The sequence below is a fragment of the Perissodus microlepis genome, chromosome 10 (assembly GCF_051167445.1).
Source record: "Perissodus microlepis isolate ML-2025 ecotype Zambia chromosome 10, ASM5116744v1, whole genome shotgun sequence".
NCBI lineage: Eukaryota > Metazoa > Chordata > Actinopteri > Cichliformes > Cichlidae > Perissodus > Perissodus microlepis.
The window spans coordinates 24,365,249-24,386,791 of NC_140470.1; the positions used below are offsets into that span (position 1 = coordinate 24,365,249).

The 21,543-nt window shown below is 39.2% G+C and overlaps 2 protein-coding genes and 2 non-coding genes across 4 annotated transcripts; 1 reads left to right on the forward strand and 3 right to left on the reverse strand.

The window, feature by feature from the left end:
* Nucleotides 1–931: 931 nt before the first annotated feature.
* Nucleotides 932–8,910, forward strand: LOC146379486 (15-hydroxyprostaglandin dehydrogenase [NAD(+)]-like). Its single transcript, XM_084940769.1, has 7 exons — nt 932–1,181; nt 3,267–3,390; nt 4,082–4,188; nt 4,404–4,500; nt 4,599–4,675; nt 8,394–8,551; nt 8,695–8,910. The coding sequence occupies exons 1-7, from the start codon at nt 1,089–1,091 to the stop codon at nt 8,825–8,827; spliced, it is 789 nt and encodes a 262-aa protein (XP_084796895.1). The 5' UTR covers nt 932–1,088; the 3' UTR covers nt 8,828–8,910.
* Nucleotides 8,911–11,706: 2,796 nt separating this feature from the next.
* LOC146379487 (15-hydroxyprostaglandin dehydrogenase [NAD(+)]-like) lies at nt 11,707–17,630 on the reverse strand. The gene is made up of 6 exons (XM_084940771.1): nt 17,042–17,630; nt 15,307–15,430; nt 13,209–13,315; nt 13,023–13,119; nt 12,783–12,859; nt 11,707–12,668 (listed from the first exon to the last, which is right to left on the reverse strand). Exons 1-6 carry the CDS (start codon nt 17,132–17,134, stop codon nt 12,516–12,518), a joined length of 651 nt encoding a protein of 216 aa, XP_084796897.1. The 5' UTR covers nt 17,135–17,630; the 3' UTR covers nt 11,707–12,515.
* Nucleotides 17,631–19,770: 2,140 nt separating this feature from the next.
* Nucleotides 19,771–19,843, reverse strand: trnav-cac (transfer RNA valine (anticodon CAC)). Its single transcript has one exon. It is a non-coding gene; the product is annotated as a tRNA-Val (tRNA).
* Nucleotides 19,844–20,708: 865 nt separating this feature from the next.
* On the reverse strand, nt 20,709–20,781 carry trnav-cac (transfer RNA valine (anticodon CAC)). The gene has a single exon. It is a non-coding gene; the product is annotated as a tRNA-Val (tRNA).
* Between the last annotated feature and the right edge of the window lie 762 nt (nt 20,782–21,543).

Genomic DNA, 21,543 nt, shown 5'->3' on the forward strand with positions numbered 1-21,543 from the left:
CCTTACACTGGCCGCTGCCACATACCTGCACCAGGGCAAACCTCCGCCTGCCCCACTCCTGCTATACAGGTGAAAATAGAGCAACAGGACCGCTTTGATTTAATTTATTTTCTGCTGTGTTTTACGTGCATCTATTTGAAAGACTGAGTGCAAACACAAAAAAATATTTTATTTTATATGCTGGAATATGCAGAAAATAGGTTTAAATGTTAAACAAATTTCTTCCAGTCAGAGAATGTTGCATATAATTTCATCTTTGCTTGATGCATAAAGTTAAAAGATTAAAACGAATAAAACAAGTTTTAAAAAGAGACTTTTTAATTTGATTACATTTTATATGATGGATTATGCAGAAAAAGTCGAATTGGGTTGAAAGATCTATCGCTTTATCACCTATTCAGGTTGTAAATCGTGTTTTTAAAAAGTAACTAAGTAATTAATTACTTTCAAAAATAAGTAATCAGTAAAGTAACAGGATTACTTTTTTCAGGAAGTAATCAGTAATTAGTTACTGATTACCTTTTTCAAGTAACTTGACCAACATTGGTCTCAAAATGGTCAGTAATATTTGTTTTTCTTAATATGGCCCTAATACCCCTTCAAGCATTACGAAGCCATACAGTACTTAAAATATACTTCCATTAAATTGTCTCCTGAGAGTGTAATGACACCACGCACAGTGGTCTGGTAACATGACTAATCACTGGTCCTATCCATGTGTTTTATCCAGTGGCATTGGGGGTTGTAAAATAACTGTACTCTCCAGTATAACCCCGACTCCCTTCTCGTTACGTCCCTGCTGCACGCACCATCGAAAAATGACCGCGAGAAGAGTTTTTGCACAGTTGGGATGAATAGGCTGGTCGTTAACTGTGCAGTTACCAGTTACTCACTCTGACCGCCTCCAGTCTCTCACTCAACCTCCGCACGGTTGCCACACGTTTGAAGCCCCGCGCGTCTTCCTGGTGGGCGGCGACAGATGGGCAGATTAAAATAGCGACCAATTTCTCTCTATTTAACATTCTCTCAGTTCTTTGCGTGTGTAAGGAAGCTGACCACCTCCCGGCTCTTCTTAATAAACAGCTGAAATGGCTCTGGACGGTAAAACTGCGATAGTGACAGGAGCGGCGATGGGAATAGGGAAAGCGATAACGGAGATTCTTCTGAAAAACGGTGCTAAGGTAAAGATTAAGCTCGGACTTGGATTTCTTTCTTGTGTGTGTGTGTGTGTGTGTGTGTGAGAGAGAGAGAGAGATTATATGTGTGCGCTTGTTTTAAACAGTGGTGTAGAAAATATTAATTTACATTTACAGGTGTTGTGCCAAAAAGTGATTGCCTGCCAAAAACTGATTTCGAATGTTTCCGTGTATTTTTTATGTGTAATATCTTTACGTATGTTGGTAAATAGACTTTGGTGAACAGCGTTTACAAAGTGTTTTTATATAGAATTTAAAAAATTATCTGTTTTTTTCAAGTATCTTTACAACTCTGTGTTATTGTACTTACATTATAACCAATCCGCTCCTTTATCCCCACCTAAAATATTTTTACTGAACTATCGTAATATTTGCTGCTGTCCTCTTGGCCAACTTACTCTTACAAAAGACATTTTTAATGTTAATGAGATTCTTTTAACTGCATAAATAAAGGTTATATAAAAGTCGCTGCCAAAAACTGATTGCGGTTTCTACCTTGTTACACGAATGTTGTTTGTGGCTCAATATGACTTTGTGTCATCCATAAGGGATGCATTTGACATATGTTTCGCATATTATAGCCCAACAAGTTACTTGTAGCAGTTTAAATACGAGCAATCAGTTTTTGCGAAAAATACCGGAAATCAGTTTTTGGCAGACAATCACTTTTTGGCACAACACCGGCACCCTTTAGTTGAAAAAATAACAACTACAAAACAACCGTGGAAGAGTTGCCAAGCTGTTGACACCATGCCAAACTGTGACACATAAACTGGTAACACTTGACTAACAGCATTTAATCCATGACTAAATGTGGAAATTCACTTGTTGCACACGTCTCTCTTTTTATTTAATTACGTTTTTTTTATTCTTTTGTTGCTGTTTTCTTTTATATTGTGTTTTTAGTTGTTCACGCCCCACAGCCAAGAAGTTTTTAATCAGCCTGTGGGGCAGAGAGCAGCTGGCGAAGGAGTCAGCAAGAGCCTGTATATTTAGGGTATGTCTGAACATGTAGGTGTGCCCTTTACTTAAAAACATAAACACCTTGCAAAGCTGCCAAGTTTAATCTTAATCCTTATCTTAGATTAAGGATTAATTAAACCAGTTTCAATAAATGGTAAAATAAGCCGTTTGAGTGAGGTATGAAATTCCAGGCATTGTCTTGCCTGTTTGCAGTTTTCTGGGTTTCGTAACTGAGGTTGTAGCAGCTTAGGTGTGTGGAAAAACCCAGTTAAGTGGACTGTGACTGTGGGTTCCCTGACACTTAGAAATACACAAAAGTTTTCTTTAACCATAGCAGACGGCATACAATACACATCTTCAAAAGACTAAGGAAAAGGTTTCTTTTTACCTGCCGTGTCTGTTTTTGTGTCAGCGCTGCATTTGTTATGTGGTTGTGGTTTATGTATTTTTAGTTTGTAAAAGTTGGGTGTGGATGAAAAGTGGGCAAAATATTGAGTTTTATGGAGAAAATAAAATAAGACACATGCAGAGGTGACACACATGCAGTGTTGGGAAGGTTACTTTAAAAAATGAGTAACTGTATTCCATTACAGTTACTCATATTTTGTATTTTAAATACATAACGGCGGTACATGTATTCCGTTACTCTCCAACACTGCACACATGTGACATGATAACTCTTATTTGAAGAGCTGATGTGATAAGGCCTTTATTATGTAATAACATATTTCAAGTGCAGCTTCTTAAGGCAAAACAAAAGTAGCCTAGTTGTGTACCTAACAAACTGACAACTGATCTCTCCTTCATTGTGCCCACCGGCACAATGTACATTTCAAATTCCTTTAATTTTAAATACGTTCATATTGTCTATTTTGTAAAATAGATTGTCTATTCTTATTTAATTCACTTAATGTACAGAATTCACCTGCTTGCTGAATACATGCTACTACTGCACATTCACCTAATGTATATATTATATATAATGTTCTCTCTCCCCCCTTTTGCACAAGTCGAGGAACGTGTCAGGTTACATTTCACTGTGTGTTATACTTGTATAACTATGCATGTAAACATTGAACCTTGGTCCTTGAACCTTCCTGTCAATAGGTTGCCGTCCTGGACGTGAATAAAGTTGAAGGAGAGAATCTAGTTAAAGACCTGAATAAAGAGTATGGAGCAGACCGAGCCCTGTTCCTGAGCTGCAATGTTGAATCAGATGAGGAGTTCAAAGGTAAAGCACAAAAACTTGGAAAAACAAATTGTGAATGGTGGAGATACCGAAAAGGGGGAAACAGCTGGAAATGCTATAGTAAACGGGTCACCGGCTCGTCCTGAAGTAAACAACTGTTGAAACACATGAAACTGATCAAACGCGCTGTGATTTCATAGTATGTGTTCCAGGCGGCAGATGTTCACCAGATGAAAGGAAGTTTCCAAAATTTGGGGACGTTTTGTCTTGAGTCATGCCAGTGGCATTTGTTTGCGGCTGGAAATCCACATTCAATGAAATGCAGTGAAAAGGGAGAGTAGAACGAGGTCAGTGAGATCTGGAAAAACTGTGGGTACAAGGGAGAGGAGAAAAGCACAGCAAGATTTTTATCCAACAACAGCTAAATTGGGCTTGTTTGTTTCATCAGAGCTCAGAGGAACATTTGAGTCAGATTATTTTGTGTTGGAAGATACAGGAACATTTAATATTTCCTAGCATTGTTTAGAACAGAATGTTTACGTGTAAAAAAACTGCAGGTCTTTATCATAACATTTCCCATGCCACTTTTCCATAAAATCTGTCCTAATCTCAAAATATGTCTCAGGGTTGCCAGTTTATGAATTAGCCTAACCCTATAAAGGTGGGTGGGAAAGGTCAGCATAGTTGTGAAGTGACTCTTGCAAAGTTAAGTGACTCCTGTAAACTCTCTCAGCTGCCTTTCAGAAAGCTGCAGAAGCCTTTGGAGCAATCGACATCTTGTGCAACAATGCCGGCATCTTGAATGAGGAGAAGTGGCAGGATATGATCTCCATAAACCTCGTAAGAAGCTGAAAGCACAACAGATGTGTTAGATTTGCTCTGTCTCAAATGGGATTAATTGCTGAAGATTTCAGAGCGACATTTAGGACAGTTATTGGTCTGACATAATAATGTCACAATAATATTCCTGTTATTCATTTCACAACATTTTATATGCAGGCAAGTGTTCATAGACAGTTGAAAGATTTTCACCAAATATAAAGTTTGTGTTGTAGGCGGGTGTTATTAGGGGGACTTACCTGGCGCTGGAGCACATGCGCAAGACGAATGGAGGTCGAGGAGGGGTCATCGTCAACATAGCATCTATGGCAGGTAAATACTGTTTAATGAAAACTTCACAGACAAGAGTGTTAGAAGTCATGAAATTCGGGTTTAAACTTTTACAATGATTGATACAACCCGTCCTACAGGTCTGGGCCCTTTGCTTACCTGTCCTGTCTATACGGCTACCAAGCACGGAGTGATCGGATTTACTCGAGCCGTTGCGGTAAGAAAGAACTCCCCATGATATTGTTCAAGAACATCAAGACGATATTTGTTTGCCTTGTGATATGCTAGCTAGCAGTCTCTATGAACATGCATGCGTGATGCAAGTTTTGCCTTAGTTTTTTGTATTAAGTAATCACATTATGAAAACATCTGAAAGTGCAGGGTGTTTTTTGGTGTGGCCTGTCATTGTGTCAAAATGGTGGAGTTGATCAAAAATTTGATTGGTGTGGTGAATAATCACTGTTTCTTATGATCTAAGTTAGAGAAGGGTAGCTAGCCTTGTGCGTTGTGGTTGTTTCTGTCGCAGCATAGTTGATAGTTAAACAGCCTTCAACTACACATGGACACAACTCATATGCATCATCAGGCAGAATTAAATGAGAAGAGGTGAGACATATACTTGTACACGCACACACAAAATCCCCAAAACAAAAAGTCCTACAAGACTAGAACTAGACTAGACTAGTAAAAACTAGAACTAAAACCTAAGAAACACATAAAGCAGGCAGAACACAGTGCAACTTAGCAAAAATGTAATAAAAGGACATAACTATTTAGAACTGAGCATAACTGATGAGTTGAAACAGCTGGGTAACAAGAAACAGCTGGAACTAGTCAAGTCCAACTAACTCGGGGATGTAAACTACAAACGGTGCTGAAAATCAGATATAAACAACAAACAAACTAAGAATGAAACAGCATCAAATAATAAACAAGAATTTAAAATTTAGCAAAAACTCAAGGTCCAGCACCCAGGACCATGACAGCATGTGTGAATGCTCCTTTAGTCATTAAGAAGCTGCAGGTCTGATGATAAAGTTACAAGCTAATCTTTACTGGTAGTACTTGCAAAGCTACATTTTTGCAGGGCAAGTACTAACTTGCCCTCTCAGAAAATGTGCATTATTATCATATTAGGATATTGCGTAATGTGTCTTAGCAAACAACAATGCAAAGTAGTTATCCATGATTACTCTGTTTTTTCTGTTGGATAACAAAGATATCGAATAAAACACACACAACTGATATTAGAAGCTGCACTCTTAATTTGTTGTTATTTGTTCTGCTTTCAGTGGCAATAAAGCTATTCTCTTCCATTGAATTAAATGGCAGTGCCTTGGTTCAGTAGGTCTAATACCAGTTTAATAAAATACATTAGATTAAATTAGATTTATGATATGTGCAATGAAATCATTTATAACAGCTATTTTTGTTAGTGTTCCTGTGATATTATGAAGACTGGGTGATTTAGTGATATGTAAAACCAGTTGTACACTGGTGTGTTGGTGTGCTGCCAGATGGTACTTCATTAGAATAAGTATAAGCTAAATGAAGACATCCATCACCATATAAGTGACTAACCACACAAAAAAGAAAGTGTCATTGCAAATTAGTCGTACCAGGAATTGTCAAGGCAGTGTCATTATTTTATTTTGAAATCCTTCCTCAAGATACTACCCCCCCCTGTACAGAAAGCCTTAGAGCTATGTTGTTGAGTCATTCATCTGATAGAACACAGTTATGCATTTATTATTAAAGTGACCACAAATGTCAGTTTTTGAAAGATGCTATGGTCGTGTAGTATCTGATCTGTAGCTGTATGGACAATAAGAGCTTTTCTTCTATACGATGAGAGATGAGATGAGATAGCCTTTATTTGTCAGTTGCAGGTCTTTTGCCCACAACCGAGATGACAGACCTTGCCGACCGTACATACAATACACAAACATCATATTGGGGAGACAGGTCAGGCTAGATAGCGAGGAAAAAAACACGGAAATGTGTAACACAAAAGGATAATACAGGAATGCACAGATATCAACACACCATAGCACAATAAACACAGACAAGCAACATGGGAAAGAGTTCCAGTGTGTACATCTGATCTGGGACCGCTGCAATCTTTCGACTGCGCCTCCAACTGACCCGATGTCCACATCAGAGGGGAGGTAAGCGTTGGAGGTGGCGTTGGATCCGGGGTAGGGAGGGTGATGCGTCGGTGAGTGCTTATCAGTATCAGTATATGTGTGCGTGTCCAAAGTTCAGCTGAGACAGTGTCCTTCACCCTGCCAGGCTAAGTAAACAGTCTTCCAGCCAACCCTGGTGGCCTTGCATGGAATGGGAAGGAACAGACTAAACACAGTCATTATCAGGGTGTTTTCAGCTCCGGCCTTGCAGCTGGCGCCGAGAGGGTATCTACATGAAGTGATGTTATTTTTTACTTTAGTGCGAACAGCTCATATGAATTTCAAAGCAGTTCTACAGTCCAACACTGGTCTCTCAATCTCCCGTTGGAGAGCTGCGAGCTTCGCCATACTTGCGTTCTGTGATGTTGTCATTTCTTGTGCTCAAGGAGCCGATTCTGAGAACTCACGGCAATGTGCCTCCCCGAGATGTCATCCAATTTTGCGCCCAGAGATGTTATTCCGGGCTAGCCCTTCCGAGATGTATCCAGTCTGCAGTCAGAGATCTTATTCTGAGTATTCACAGCAGCCGTAGCCTCTCCAAGATCTTATCCGTGCTGACTCAATGAGCCCATTTTGAGAAACTCACGCCTCACACCAACAAAGTGGATTTTAACATTTCTTGCAAACTCTCAATGTGACGTCCAATTATATGTTGACACAAGTGAAGGAGGCCAACATTACAGCGATGGGAATTCTGGCTCTTTTTAGAGAACTGGCTCTTTCAGCTCCCAACCGGCTCTTCGGGTTGTTTTGTTGATAATTTTATATTATCAACAACAATATAAAATTATGCACAAAATTCTGTGTAAATTATGTTGTCTCTTGTTGTTGCCCCTGGCTCTCTTTCTCTCCCTCCTGCTCAACATTGTCATATTAGAAAGTTATAGTAGTGAAAATGAGTGATACCAAGAAAAGAAGCAAAATCTGGAACCATTTCAATTTTATTGACAATACATAGGCAGAGTGTAGAGTGTGCATGAAAAGGATATCATGCACAGGCACCTGAGAACTGTCCACCCATCAGTGCAATGGGAAGACAAAACGCAGTCAGTTGAGTGTAATATTAATGAAGATGCCAGTGTGTCTACTGCAACGGGTGTCAAACTCCAGGCCTCAGGGGACGGTTTCCTGCAGGTTTTAGATGTGTCCTTGATCCAACACAGCTGCTTTAAATGGCTAAATCACCCCATCAACATGTCTTGGGGTTCGCCAGAAGCCAGTTAAATCGTTTTGAGGTCATTAGCACAACCAGAATTTATACATAAGGTGCACAGTTGATTTTTGAGGATTTTAAGTGCGCCTTATAATGCGGAAAATACGGTAGTCACTAACTGCAGTGGATTCTCACTCAAGTATTAAAAACAAGCCTCAGACTTAAAATAATGTTACTCTATCCTACTACTTTCGAGCCTCTGAAAGTGGGAGGCTGTGTTTAAACTCTACTGTGTTGGTGTATTAGAGACAAAAACAATGGGTTGTCCAAAAATCTGCTGCTCATGTTCATTCAGTGCAGAGTTATGAATCAACATGTACATGCACTCTATGTGTAACTCCAACCTACTGCTGTTTTTTCAATTTAAAATGCCCAAATAGTCCTCATCTATTGGTCTCCGAACACTTGAGAAATATATATAACCTGCATTTTAATGCCTCCGATTAGAAACAAACAGTAACTTAATGTTTATGTCCGTGCTATGCTTTACTTAAACCAAGAAGGCTAATTATGTGAATTTTTTTTTTTTTTACTAGGCTGCCTCTGCAGCATCAAACTATGGAATACGGGTCAACGCTCTTTGTCCAAGTTTTGTTGGAACCGAACTTTTTACGACAATCAAACACAAACTGGGACAATTTGCCCACCTGAAGGGTGTAGCCAACCAGCTTGTGGAAAAGCTTGGGGTGTTAAAGTGAGTAATTTTCTTCTGTTTCTTGTTAAAGCAGTCATAAACCTTACAACATTGACATTTTGTTTCTCTGCTCCATCTGTATAACTTGATATAATAATGCGTACATGCATATTCACTGATGTCACTGTACCTTTTTGATTCAGTACACCTGAGGTAGCAGAGTGCATCCTTGAGCTGGTGACAGATGAGACCAAAAATGGAGAGGCCTTCATGGTGCGCACAGAAATGAAAGGTTACGTCCCTTTTCCATCACTAAGTAGCACCGATAAACCTTGAAACCATCATGTCGACATCGGATATCATTCCTTAAGTATGTAGCAGATATGTGAATAATAAAAAAAAACAAAAAAAACCTTCAAGCATAATTTCTTGTGTCTTTATTTAAACTGCTGTAACCAACTGGAAATCTGACGAAAGTAGAAAAAGGTTATCTAGGAGACCAAAACTGCACCTGCTCTGCTAGATTACAATCCCATTTATGAATCTGGTTCATTCTTAGAAAGTGCAGCAGTGCTTGTGTAACATCTATTTGCCACGGCAAAAGGGAGGATGCACTCATATCTGGCACTCCTGCCCTGCCCAACTGAGCCTGAACTACAGTGTATGGAAGAGAAAGAGCCAAGAACGAAGGGGGTCGTGGCATATAGGGATAAAACTGAATCGTCTTAGGTTTACCCAAAAACTTAATTCTGTTCATCTGGACGTAACGTTTTCAGTGGGAGAAATGTTTCATCACTCATCCCATTGACACTTTAGGTTTCCCAATCCGTATAAACAGGACATTTGCATATTGACTGAAACTAGAATCACTGACTAACATGGTGAAAGATCTACCCTTAGGCCCATTTTTGGGTCAGAAATAGTCTTTCCCTTTTCACGTAAATGACGTCTTTAACCAGTCCTTGATCCTTACAATTTCAAAACAGACTTGGAACAATCTGGAATGGGCTCTTTGGGGCAGATGGCCATATGCTGTGATCACTGTACTTAGCATCTAGCTAGCATTACTGAAGAGGAATGCGGATAAAAGGAGTACATTTCATTTAAGCTGGCAGATAATTTCACATGAAATGTTCTATCAGCTCACCAACTATCAGCAAACACACAAAAGCTTTTGTGGAGTTTGTCGTGCAGCGTGTCTGTTAGCTAAAGGTACAGCTGCTATATTTCCCAAGCAAGTGTGAGATAACTTCACTCTGAGATGGAGAAAGATGTAAGAAAGACAGGACAGTAGAAGAAGAAGAGTGGTTAGAATCAAAAGTAAGGACTTTTGAAGTCAAGATAGTTCCCATAGTAGTTTCTCAGCTTCCAACGTGTTTAAGTACTTTATGTGAAAGTTGTCTGTGTAATTTGGACAATTTAGTGTTTACTGGGACAGAGAACTGCAAACCAGGTAAGACACATTTCTGATCAGTCAGCCATAGTTTAACAGAAGTAACCAGTTTGTTTAGGTGGGACACAACTGTTATGTTTTGCACTAAATTTCTTAACATTTACCATATCTCAGGTGACGTTTAGCCACACGATAAAGCAGCACAGAGGATTTTACGTTTCATTTTCTAATTTTAAACATTTTTCAGTAACAATCATATTTCTAATTAATATAGTGGATTTTTTGTGTTTCCTTATAACATGTAGGGCACACTATAGCAAGCAGAGCAAACCATTAGTGATGTGCGATACCACTGATTTCCTTTCCGATCCGATACCAAGTAAAATTCAGGGTGGTATCGGCGATACTGATCCGATACCGATCCGATACCGATACTCTGTACAAAAACTTAATGTTTCATTGCATTTCATAATACAATATATAATTGTATTATGTAATTGTAATAATAACATAACCATATTGCTTCATAATGATTAGAGGACATCAGACAACTTGTTTTTATTGCTTAATAATGCAGTATAATCATATAGAAATAAAAAAAAAAACTGACGTTGTGCGCTATTTGAGCATGTTGCCTGCCTGCAGCACTAAAGGACTCTGCGAGAGACGTCTGTCTCGCCCTAGCAGCACCTGTCCCTCTCCTCCTCTTCAGTTCGCCTCAACATAAGCTTATCATATTCTGTGATGTGATTTACTCCGAGGTGTTTGACGAGGTCAGTGGTCTTGCCACATATATCACAAACCGCGTCTGGGCTGTTTGTGGAGGTAAAACGCGTCCACACATGACTCTGTTTGCGCTCAGCCATTGTTGTGAGTGCACACGCCAGGGGCTGCGACACATTTAATACAGCCGTATTTTGCATATGACTATGAAAGGCGTAAGAGGAAGTAGTTCCTTCCAAATTAGACGATCCGAATGGTATAGTTTCTTTCCACTGTGTTCATTTTAATGGAAAAACTACAAATTTACCCCAGAGTACTAAAATATCGATATTATAATATGAGAATCGATTCTAGAACATAAATTGCTGGTATCGGAAGAATCGATATTTCAGTATCGATCCGCACACCACTACAAACCATGTTTTTGTTGTTATGTTAGATACTTTTCTTTCGTCAGTGCAAGTTAGTATGGAAGCGCTTATTAACATTTTTCTTAAATTTATAAGAAATATTTTCTGCATCATGAAAGATCCAAAAAGTCTTAAGCACAGTCACAGTCGTTTCTCCTCTTAGTCAGAAACTGGACTTTCACTCATTTATTGTTTGCTTCTTTCTCCTAATCACTTGTGGGGATTTACTGATTTATCTTTCACAAACAAAACAAACAATACTGTGAACTGCAGCATTTTCCTCTAATAGTTTTAGGTCCAGACATTACTCGGGTTGTTCACTGCCTTTGCCAGGAGCCACTAGATAAGTGTGGGAAAGGTCATATATTTCTTCATGCTTGGTTTCTTCATGAGGATCTCTCCATTCTTCGCCTCACCTGTCACTAGTTCAAAGACACATTCAGCAACCTCCGATGGACTGAAATGAAAAGTGTATATATACACACAGTGATTTAACAGAAAAAGGATGTAAACAGGTTCCCAAATTTTAACCGATCGATCCTCTTTTGTCGCGTCTCAGTTTCTCGACTCCTTTATAGTGTTTCCTGTTTCATACTTGAACAGAAGACGCAAGAAGAAGAATAGTTTGAGCCAAATTAATCATCCTTGCGCCTTTGAATTGAATGAAAAACAAGAGTTATAACCTCCTTCTTTGCCATGACACCCACTGGCTGTTTTTACACACTGCAGTAAAAAGTATGTGCTCCTTTCCCGATTTCTTCTTTACATGTTTCAGATCATCAAATTTAAATATTAGACAAAGATAACTCAAGTATATTCAAAATACAATTTTTAAATGAATCATTTATCAAGGCGAAAAAAGCTATCCCAACCTAAAGTAATTGCCCTCTAAACACAATGACAATAAGCATCTTTATCTGATTTAAGACTGGACTTTGACTCTGCCCCTCCAAAACCTTAATTTTTATTTTTTGAACCAAACAGAGGTGAACTTTCAGTTGTGGTTTGAATCATATGCATAATCAAGAGTTCTTGAGCTTAAAGGCATGAACTGATGACATTTAAAGATTTTCTAAGAGCAGACTTCATGGATCCATCAGCTACAGCAAGTCATCCAATTTCATGCAGGTCTGGATAGCTTTTTCCCCTTAATAAAAAAGAAATCTTTTAAAAACAGGCATTTTACATTTACTTGTGTTGTCAGTTTCTAACATTTAAATTAGTTCAATGATCTGAAACATTTAAGTGTGACAAAGATGCAAAAAATAAATCAGGAAAAGACAAGTACTTTTTCCAAGGGACTATATGTCAGATGTTAAAAAGCCTCCTTCTCTCAGATGGGAATTAAGTAATTGATACATGGATGAAGAGTGCTGAGGACAAATGTTGGAAGACATTCAGAGGAGGGGGAAAGCAGTAGCCATACAGTCCATACGGAATTGAAACTTTAGGGGAAAAATGCTGCATGAAAAAAATAATTAACACAATAAAAAGTCACTTACTTCATTGCCCTTTTGACTGCAGGATTTTGAGTAGAATAAAGCAGGTGGGAGAATTGTCCCAAATTGTCCAAGGCAAAGAGGTCAGTTTTGACAAAGCTTGGGCAAACTGCATTGAAGCATAAACCGTAGCCTGAGGCGGACGAGGCAGCCTAGTAAAAGAAACGCATACGACTGAGGCGCATCTTAAAATACAAAACCAAAATAAAGTCAAGTTTCTATGAATTACTTTGTTTAATCATTATAACTTATCATATCATCCTTACAGCCATGGCTCGAGTGAAGCCTACCACGGCATGCTTGGTGGCTGTATAGACGGGACAACTTGGTACTGGAGTGAGGCCTGCAGGATACAGGAGGGAACAGCCCAAACAGCAGGTGACCTTTCTGTTGTTTGGAGGATTGTGTCCCATATTTAGAAGATAATTGTTTTAAAACTCAGAGAGGAAATAAAATGTCCCCTGTCATTTCCATCTGCTTAATGAAGACCTGCCATGTGGTGTTACCTGCCAAAGATGCTACGTTAATGATGGTCCCTCCTTTTCCTCCATTCAACTTGTTCATATACTCTAAAGCCACATAGCTCACCCTGATTAGACCCACCTAGACAGCAAGACAGATATGCACAAGTCTCTGTGGTCCACTATGAACATTTCTTTTTATATGATGTAAAAGTGAAACTCAATCCTTACCACATTTACGGAGACCGTTTTCTCCCACTGCTTCTCATTCAAGATGCCGGCATTGTTGCATACAATGTCTATCCCTCCGAATGTGTCTACTGTGCTCTGAAAGGCAGCTGGAAAGTAGAAATGAACAGTTTTCTGTTTTTATATCTCCATTAATGGGCTACTTATCACAGGCCTTCAAGCTGAAAGTAATGAAACACCTACTTAAAAAACCCATCACTTGACCTAGCTGTCAAGCTGTTTGTAGGAAATGATAACCCCCCAAGAACTGCAGCTCTTGTGCGGTGTTCACAGTTTGCAGTGTCTATTAAAAGGGGTCCAAAGAAGGAACAGTGATGAACCAATGACAGAGTCATGGACAGCCAAGGCTCATGTACATGGGGAGGGAAGGCTGTGCCTGTGTGACGTGCTGCTGTAGCTGTAATCTAATGCTGGTCCTGATAGAAAGGTGTCAGAACACAGTGCATCGCAGTTTGTTGTGTGCGGGGTTACATATTCGCAGACCAGTCAGGGGGCTGGTATGTGGCCTGCTCTGATGAATCATGTTTTCTTTGACGTCACATGAAAGGCTGGGTGTGTTTGCCATTATTTTTTTTTAAATCTTTCTGTGTAAAAGTCAAAATACAGAAGGATTATAATGAAAAGCTAAGTAACTACTACAAAAAACTAAGTATGTCCTTTCTGCTTCCATAGGAATTAAGAGGTTAAGTATGTGAAGCTCATCCGGTGTCTGGTACTTGTGAATTACTGTCTCACTGCAAAATGATTCACAAGTAGGAAACATTCAGATGAAGACATTTGACTTTGTGGACATCACCCCAAAGTCAGACTGTAGATCTCAGATCAGCCTCAGTTAGCACGAAAGACTGAACAAGTATTCCTTTTTGGAAGGGTTGATAGACTTGTTGGAATGGTTTCTCTCCAAAAAGAACAAGTCAACACAAAGTTGACACATTGCAGTCATTAAGTCAACCATTAACTCCTCTGTATACCAAAGTGTTCTAGAGTCAAATGTGAGGCCGGCAGGTAAAGCTGGCCTGAAACTGGATAAACAGGTTAACGAGTGAAGCACAGCAGCAGATCTACACCAGAAGAAAATAATCAAGGGGTTGCAATGGCCCAGTCAAAGTTCAGACCTCAGCCTCACTGGAATGCTGTGGAGGGACCTTATAAGAGTTGTCTATAAAGAAATATCCACAAACAAGAAAATGAAGTGAATATTTACTCAACAACACCATGGGAAAGTGAAAGCCATACAGAAAAGTTCCACATTTCTTCCATATGAGTTCAACTTATTACTTTTGATCAACTTCAACTTTTTTTTTTGCATATTAAGTAGCTACTACCTAAAAATGCCATTTTATTTTACTTATTTCAGTCACATGGAGGTAATATATTCAAAAGTACATATTGCTTTTTTGATATTTCTCAAATATTGATAGTGCAGTGTGTTATTGGTGGACGCCAAGAAAACAATGTTGAACTAAAGAAATGTACTTAAGGCGTTATAATTAGCAGTACTCAATTGTACGCAATTGTAGCTTTTAGTTCCTTTCATTTTTTTAAAAGTTTTGCCTGAAATGTTTTGGAGTTTTCACTCTCTAGATTTTTAACTTTTTTTGTTTAATTAAAAAGGATTACAAAAGTGAACAAGAGTTTTGCTAAACTGAAAAAGTGACCCTGTTATACTCATTCCTTTTAAGTTATGTCAACTTATTCCCATGGGAGACATGACTGAAAACTTTAAGTACCAGTTACTGAATATTTTTTGAATGCAATGACTAAACATCTTAGTTTTATTGTAGTCAAAATATACTGAAGTTCCAATAAGCTTCAACTTTTAATAAAAACATTAAGACAACCCATTTCCCAAATTTCTTTAAGTTGTGCTAACATCTTTGGGTTTACAGTGTGCCGAAGTTGGTAATGAAAAAATAGAATACTTTGTGTGCCATTGGACACCTGACATTAAATTTAAATAATTTTGGGCTGTAATTTCTTTGTATCATGACTGTAATGTGTTTTTCTAATAGTTATGTTGTTAAACACAGTGATGTTTCCAAAAAAAAAATCACCACTGTTTTCTTTGTGTATACTTTACCTTTGATCTGCTCCTCAGACTCAACATTGCACTTGAAGAACAGAGATCTCTCTTCTCCATACTGTTTGTTGAGGGCTTCCTTTAAAGTCTTCCCTGCAGTTTCATTTATATCCAAAAGGGTTACCTGAACAGGTGAAGGCGAGCAGAGATAAACACCTGTGGCTTGCTACATTTGGAATTGTTTATAGTTTACAGATCAATTTTTTAATAGTTAATGTTCATTCAGCATTTAAAATTTCCACCCTGACCCACTGCAGCTTGGGGTTCAGATGGTTGCAGTACATTGGTCCAGTGTTTAATGATTGACCGAAGCACCGAGTTCTGAAAAATAAGTGCCAGCCAAGGACCAACTCAGTGAAAAACAAACATTTGGCCTTTTTTTTATAGCATATGTTCCGTTTCAGAGACTATGCGAACTGTATTAATAATTTTCTTTGAAGTTTCAAAATAAAAATAATCCTAAGGAGTGCAGTCAAATACTGTTCAACTTGGATATTACATTTTAAGTAGTTTTGTTAATTTCTGTGCCACAAAAAGAAAACAAGACAATGTAGATAACCACAAAAGATATGTGAAACTTTGATATAATCTTTAACGGGATAAAATGCTAAACAGAAAACTGGTTAGCACTAGGGCTGCCACAAACGATTATTTTGACAGTCGACTAGTCACCGATTATTTCTGCGATTAGTCGACTAATCAGATCATGCATCCATTGGACGTAAAACATACAGCTTATTGCACCAGCATGCATCTGCTCTTATATAACTATCATTAGCTTACAGCTTGAAGTGTTTAAGGTATGCGCTAACTAAAAATAAAGACAAGATGATAGTTTATTAAATTTTAATGACATCTGCAGATTGTTTCGGTGGAGTTTAATAAACTCAGCCGTCTGCTCCTTGCTATCTAAAATATAACGGGACACCGGAGTATATTCTCGAGCATCTCACACTTCTGATAATCAGTTGTCTGCTTGACGTTTATTCAGCTGTGTAAAAACTATAACTTTATTTCTCAGCCAAACCGATTTACTCAGGAACAAATAAAATACTAAAAAAAAAGCCAAACAATAACATTTTTAAGTTATCTAAGTGACTTATATTAAATATTTAACCTGAGTAGCGAAAGACGGCGGTGGGTTTGAAAACGATTTGCTGGGAGTCCGGTGTTCTCACGGGCTCTAGTGAGCCTTTCCCCCGGCTAGCTATCGAGCTAGTGGGTAACAGATGTCTCAGAAAACATTGGAGCGCTTTTGAAAATATGTGGTGTCTTGATAAACTGAGCAGATATTTGAGGTTTACACAGCTACATTCTCGCCTGAAAATATGTTAAACTTTATTTTGTGACCCAGAAAGAATAATAAGAGTAATATTAAAACTAACTAGCTGCCGCCATTGTTGGCAAATGCGCTGGGCCTCGCTATAAATTCTGAGACACAGCTTCTTCTTCTTTGGAGTTTAACGGCAGCTGGCATCCTTGTACATGCAGTGCTGCCATCTTCTGTTTCAATCCGTTATTACACTCTTAAATACTACTACTTATTCCTGCGTCTTTTGGGATCTTACAAAGCTTCAAACGACACATCGACTATTAAATTAGTCGTCGACGATTTTAATAGTCGACGTAATCGTGACTAGTCGACTAATCGTGGCAGCCCTAGTTAGCACTTATGTAAAATCATTTCTAGCTTCTTTTTTCCCCTCTACAAAGATATACAGGTGTCCAACTTTACCTTGGCACCATTTTGCAGAAGTATCTCAGTTATTGCTTTTCCTATCCCCAGCGCTGCTCCGGTCACTACTGCAGTTTTCCCATTTAATGCCATTTCTGCTCTTCAGTAAGAAGACAGTCAGAGGTGTGCTGTGTGATATCCACATCTGAACAGAGACAAGTCGGTGTGCTTTAATATTAAACTACTGCAGCCTGCTGGGAAAGCTGTTTAACCCTTTAAAGCTAGTCGGAGCGGGCATGCTCCGTTTTGCGTAACTATTTTTAAATCCCGGTAGAACTGCAACTTGAAATGCTCCCAAAAATGGTACTACAGCATGTAAAAATATAATATAAGCTCTGGCGGAGTTGATTCTATGGTAGGTCTTAAAGGGTTAAACATCAATCGGGTAAATTCTAGGGCAGGGCTGGACCTGGACACAAAATCGGCCCTGGCATTTTTGGTCCAGGTGGCCCATCATGATTGATTATGCACAGAGATGGGCAGTAACGCGTTACTGTAATCCGATTACTTTTTTCAAGTAACGAGTAAAGTAAGGGATTACTATTGCAAAAACTGTAATTAGATTACCATTACTTTCCCGTAGGAACGCTGCGTTACTGCGTTACTAAAACCGTGATTGTTTTTGCGAGAATGTCTCATGACAGTGACGTAAGCGAGTGCGACGTTTGTGACAACAGCTGTGTGCAGACAACAATGGATAATATATCAAGTGCGGAGAGAGTATGGCTGTATCCCAATTCAGAGTCTGCAGCCTTAAAGTACGCAGCCTCAACGATCCTCAAGGGCCGCGTACTTAAAGACCGCTAAGGCCGGAAGTGCGAGGCTTGTGAAATGGGACGGTCTAGCCTCCGTTGCGCTGCCCAGGTTGCCTAGCAACCATGATACTAACAGCTGGAAACGTTTCATACAGCTTTGTTTGACAGAAATGAAGGAGAAAATCTTTTGTTCATTTGTTTGTTTGTTTCTACATGAGCTTTGATCATTCTCTGTAAGATTAAGGTCAGCTATTGAACGGCGTATATTTTAAAGGAAAGGCTGTAAAACCAAGTTAGTACAAACGTCACTTATGTCACATAACTTTGCCAACATGTGGCCAACAGTAATGTTTTAATGTTCTTCGTTATTAAACATTTGCACATAAATAAGTGACATGATATTCAGTACTTACTTAAAGTTTACTCTTCGGGCGCCCCTCATCCGCCGTTTTTTTCGGCAAAATTATCCACACCCACCGCCGCGCTATGCATTCTGTGATATATTGGGCCACGAAGTCTACACCGCCACGTCCTTAAAATTCAGGGAAATTAAGGACGCATTTGAGGTCCGCATTTCGAGCAGCCTTCGAATTGGGACAGCCTTCGTCGCGTCGCGGTGACGTAATCGGCCTTAAAATGCGGCCTTTAAGGCTGCAGACCCTGAATTGGGATACAGCCTTTGAGCGTGCAGCGTTTAAAGCGTGGAAGTACTAACCTTACTTTGAGTTTGATTCCATAAAAAGTGACAAAAACATTAGCGTCCGTTGTGCGTGGGAAGAAAACTTCTTTTTACAGCGAAACCCCCCCCCCCCCTAAACTTCCAAGCAAGCACAGAGTGCGCTATGACGTAATGGGAAATTCACAGAGAAACTCGCGGATTCTTCAACTGACGGCTGCGGCACACCTGCACCAGGGTAAACCTCCGCCTGCCCCACTCCTGCTTTACAGGTGAAAATAGAGCAAAAGGACCGCTCGCCTTTGACTTTATTTATTTTCTGCTGTGTTTTACTTGCATCTATTTGAAAGAGTGAGTGTAAACACACACAAAAAAATTATTTTATGTGCTGGAATGTGCAGAAAATAGGTTTAAATATTAAACAAATTTCTTCCAGTCAGAGAATGTTGCATATAAAATTTAATTACATTTTTGCTTGATGCATAAAGTTAAAAGATTAAAACTAATAAAACAAGTTTTAAAAAGGGACTTTTCCATTTGATTACATTTTGTATGATGGATTATGTAGAAAAAGTAGAATTGGGCTGAAAGATCTATAGCTTTATTACCTATTCAGGTTGTAAATTGTGTTTATAAAAAGTAACTAAGTAATTAATTACTTTTGAAAATAAGTAATCAGTAAAGTAACAGGATTACTTTTTGGGGGAAGTAATCAGTAATTAGTTACTGATTACTTTTTTCAAGTGACTTGACCAACACTGCTTATGCACTGCAGCAGTGCAGCACGTGACAATTAAAAGCTACAATTAACGCTGTTAATGGTGACTCATTCATTGTACTTGAATCCATCTATTTTCTTACCTTGTTAAGGTGACCTCGCGCTGTCTCGTCCTCACTGTCTTCTTGGGACTGCTGTCCATCCTCCTGCACTTCTCCATGGAGTCACTGCATCCCCAGCAGCTAACATTTTGGTTAAATTCACACATTTTTCTGCTTTTATTTTCAGTTTGTTTTTCTGTCATGGCTCTAAACTTCTTCAACAAGCGGCATAAGAGCAGAGCGAAGGTAGGGGAGGGGCCGTTGGCGTTAAGTGATTTGATTGGGTAATGGTGTCAGCGATGAAAATGAACATTTTTTTTGTGTAATCAATCTCTATCCGGCTTTAACTGTGGATCCCAGTTTCTGTGGTCAGCTTTTCTTCTGAGTTAATCTTCCTTGTTAAGTTGCTCCTTTTAATTAACCTGAGTGACCTTTGCAGATGCCCATCGGCAAGACATTTCTTTCACACGGACCAAAACTGTTTCCGCCCGGTTTCGAACCGGGGACCTTTCGCGTGTGAGGCGAACGTGATAACCACTACACTACGGAAACCATGTCGTAATGGCTTTCATCCCCAGAGCATTAGAAGACTCAGAAGTGCGGGAGTCGCTGTGCGCGATATTTTGCAGTTCTGAAGTGCATCTCTGAAGAAACAACGCACACAGTTTGAGTGGCACAGACCGTCTGATAAACTGGCACGGTAAGCTGCAGTTAAGTTTGACTGAATCCCCTCTTAACACAAACACATTACACTGAAATTGTCATAATTTAAATAAAATAATATCTCTGCATTTATGTGTTTGCAGGTTCAGCTGATGTTCATTATTATTGTGTCCAGTTTCTACTGACGAAAATTCAGCAGAAACTGTTTTTTCTGTGGAGTGACTGTCACATATGTAGTATATAACACATATACAGTACATATTTTGATTGTGATTACGTAACTCATAGTACTTGCACGTCACATCTTGATGCATGCTCAGTGATCCAGGTAAGTAAATCCCCAAAAGTTGATTCTGTTCATCTGGACGTAGCGTTTTCAGTGGGAGATACGTTTCGTCACTCATCAACGTTATTTCTTCAGTCTCAGCAGGTTTCCAAAATCTTATAAACAGTATATTTGCATAATGAGTGAAACTAGCACCACTGAAGGAACAATGGGCTGGGAGGTCAGTGCCTTGATCATTAATATGCAAATTCTCATGACCATTGATCAGTGGTCAGTCATTATGCAAATGTACTGTTTATAAGATCGGGGAAAGATAAGAATGAAGAAGTCACTTGGATGAGTGAGGAAACGTGTCTGCAAATGATACGCTACGTCCAGATGAACAGAATGAAATTTTGGGGACATTTTCACGTAAGACTTTTGTATGTATTGGTATAACAATGGATATACTGAAATGTAATATAAATGTGTTTCCGCCCGGTTTCGAACCGGGGACCTTTCGCGTGTGAGGCGAACGTGATAACCACTACACTACGGAAACCGCTCGAGAGCTGTCAAGGGGTCCTTTCTCCAAAAACTGAACTATAGCTAGATCACTGAACTCAAAGACATCCTACAACGACAAGGACAAATGAGCGAAAGTAGTTTTCAGCATTGTCTTCTATTGTTATTCTATACATCAGCGGTCCCCAACCCCCGGGCCTCGGACCGGTACCGGTCCGTGAGTCGTTTGGTTACCGGGCCGCGAGAGTTGAGGCTCAGGTGTGAAATGTATAGTTTTCAGGGTTTTTATCAGTTTTCAGCGTTATTTTGTTATCGTTTTTATCGTTTACTCGGTTTTCCTTGGTCTTTTCACGTGTGTTATGAATAAATTTTCTTTTTTTCGGTACCGGTACTAGTTTTATTTTGTTGTTTTTATCCGCGACACCTTAAAGGCCGGTCCGTGAAAATATTGTCGGGCATAAACCTGTCCGTGGCGCAAAAAAGGTTGGGGACCGCTGCTATACATTATACATTCTCACTCAGGAGAGTGCACTTTCTTTGTATCGTGACTGTAATGCCTTTTTCTAATGCTTGATGTGTTAAACACAGTCCGGTTTCAACTAAATCATGACACGCACCGAGCCAGCAGAGCTACAGTACTCTGACAAACGAAGAATGTGGATGAAAACAGAACTGACTCTCAAAACACCCAACCCTTCAGATAGGGCTGTGCGATATAACCAAAATCTCATATCCCGATATGAGACATTTATGAACACAATTCCCAGAAACGTCTAATTTTAAAGATAAAAGTGTTCTG

Bases quoted from the DNA above. Each gene is read 5' to 3' on its own strand.
- LOC146379486 (XM_084940769.1), top strand. From the start codon at position 1,089: ATGGCTCTGGACGGTAAAACTGCGATAGTGACAGGAGCGGCGATGGGA. The intron at 4,501-4,598 runs GTAAATACTGTT...CCCGTCCTACAG, and splicing joins CAACATAGCATCTATGGCAG to GTCTGGGCCCTTTGCTTACC. The intron at 4,676-8,393 runs GTAAGAAAGAAC...TTTTTTTACTAG, and splicing joins GATTTACTCGAGCCGTTGCG to GCTGCCTCTGCAGCATCAAA.
- LOC146379487 (XM_084940771.1), bottom strand. From the start codon at position 17,134: ATGGCATTAAATGGGAAAACTGCAGTAGTGACCGGAGCAGCGCTGGGG. The intron at 13,316-15,306 runs GTAAAGTATACA...TCTACTTTCCAG, and splicing joins GTCTGAGGAGCAGATCAAAG to CTGCCTTTCAGAGCACAGTA. The intron at 12,669-12,782 runs GTAAGGATGATA...TTCTTTTACTAG, and splicing joins GCTTCACTCGAGCCATGGCT to GCTGCCTCGTCCGCCTCAGG.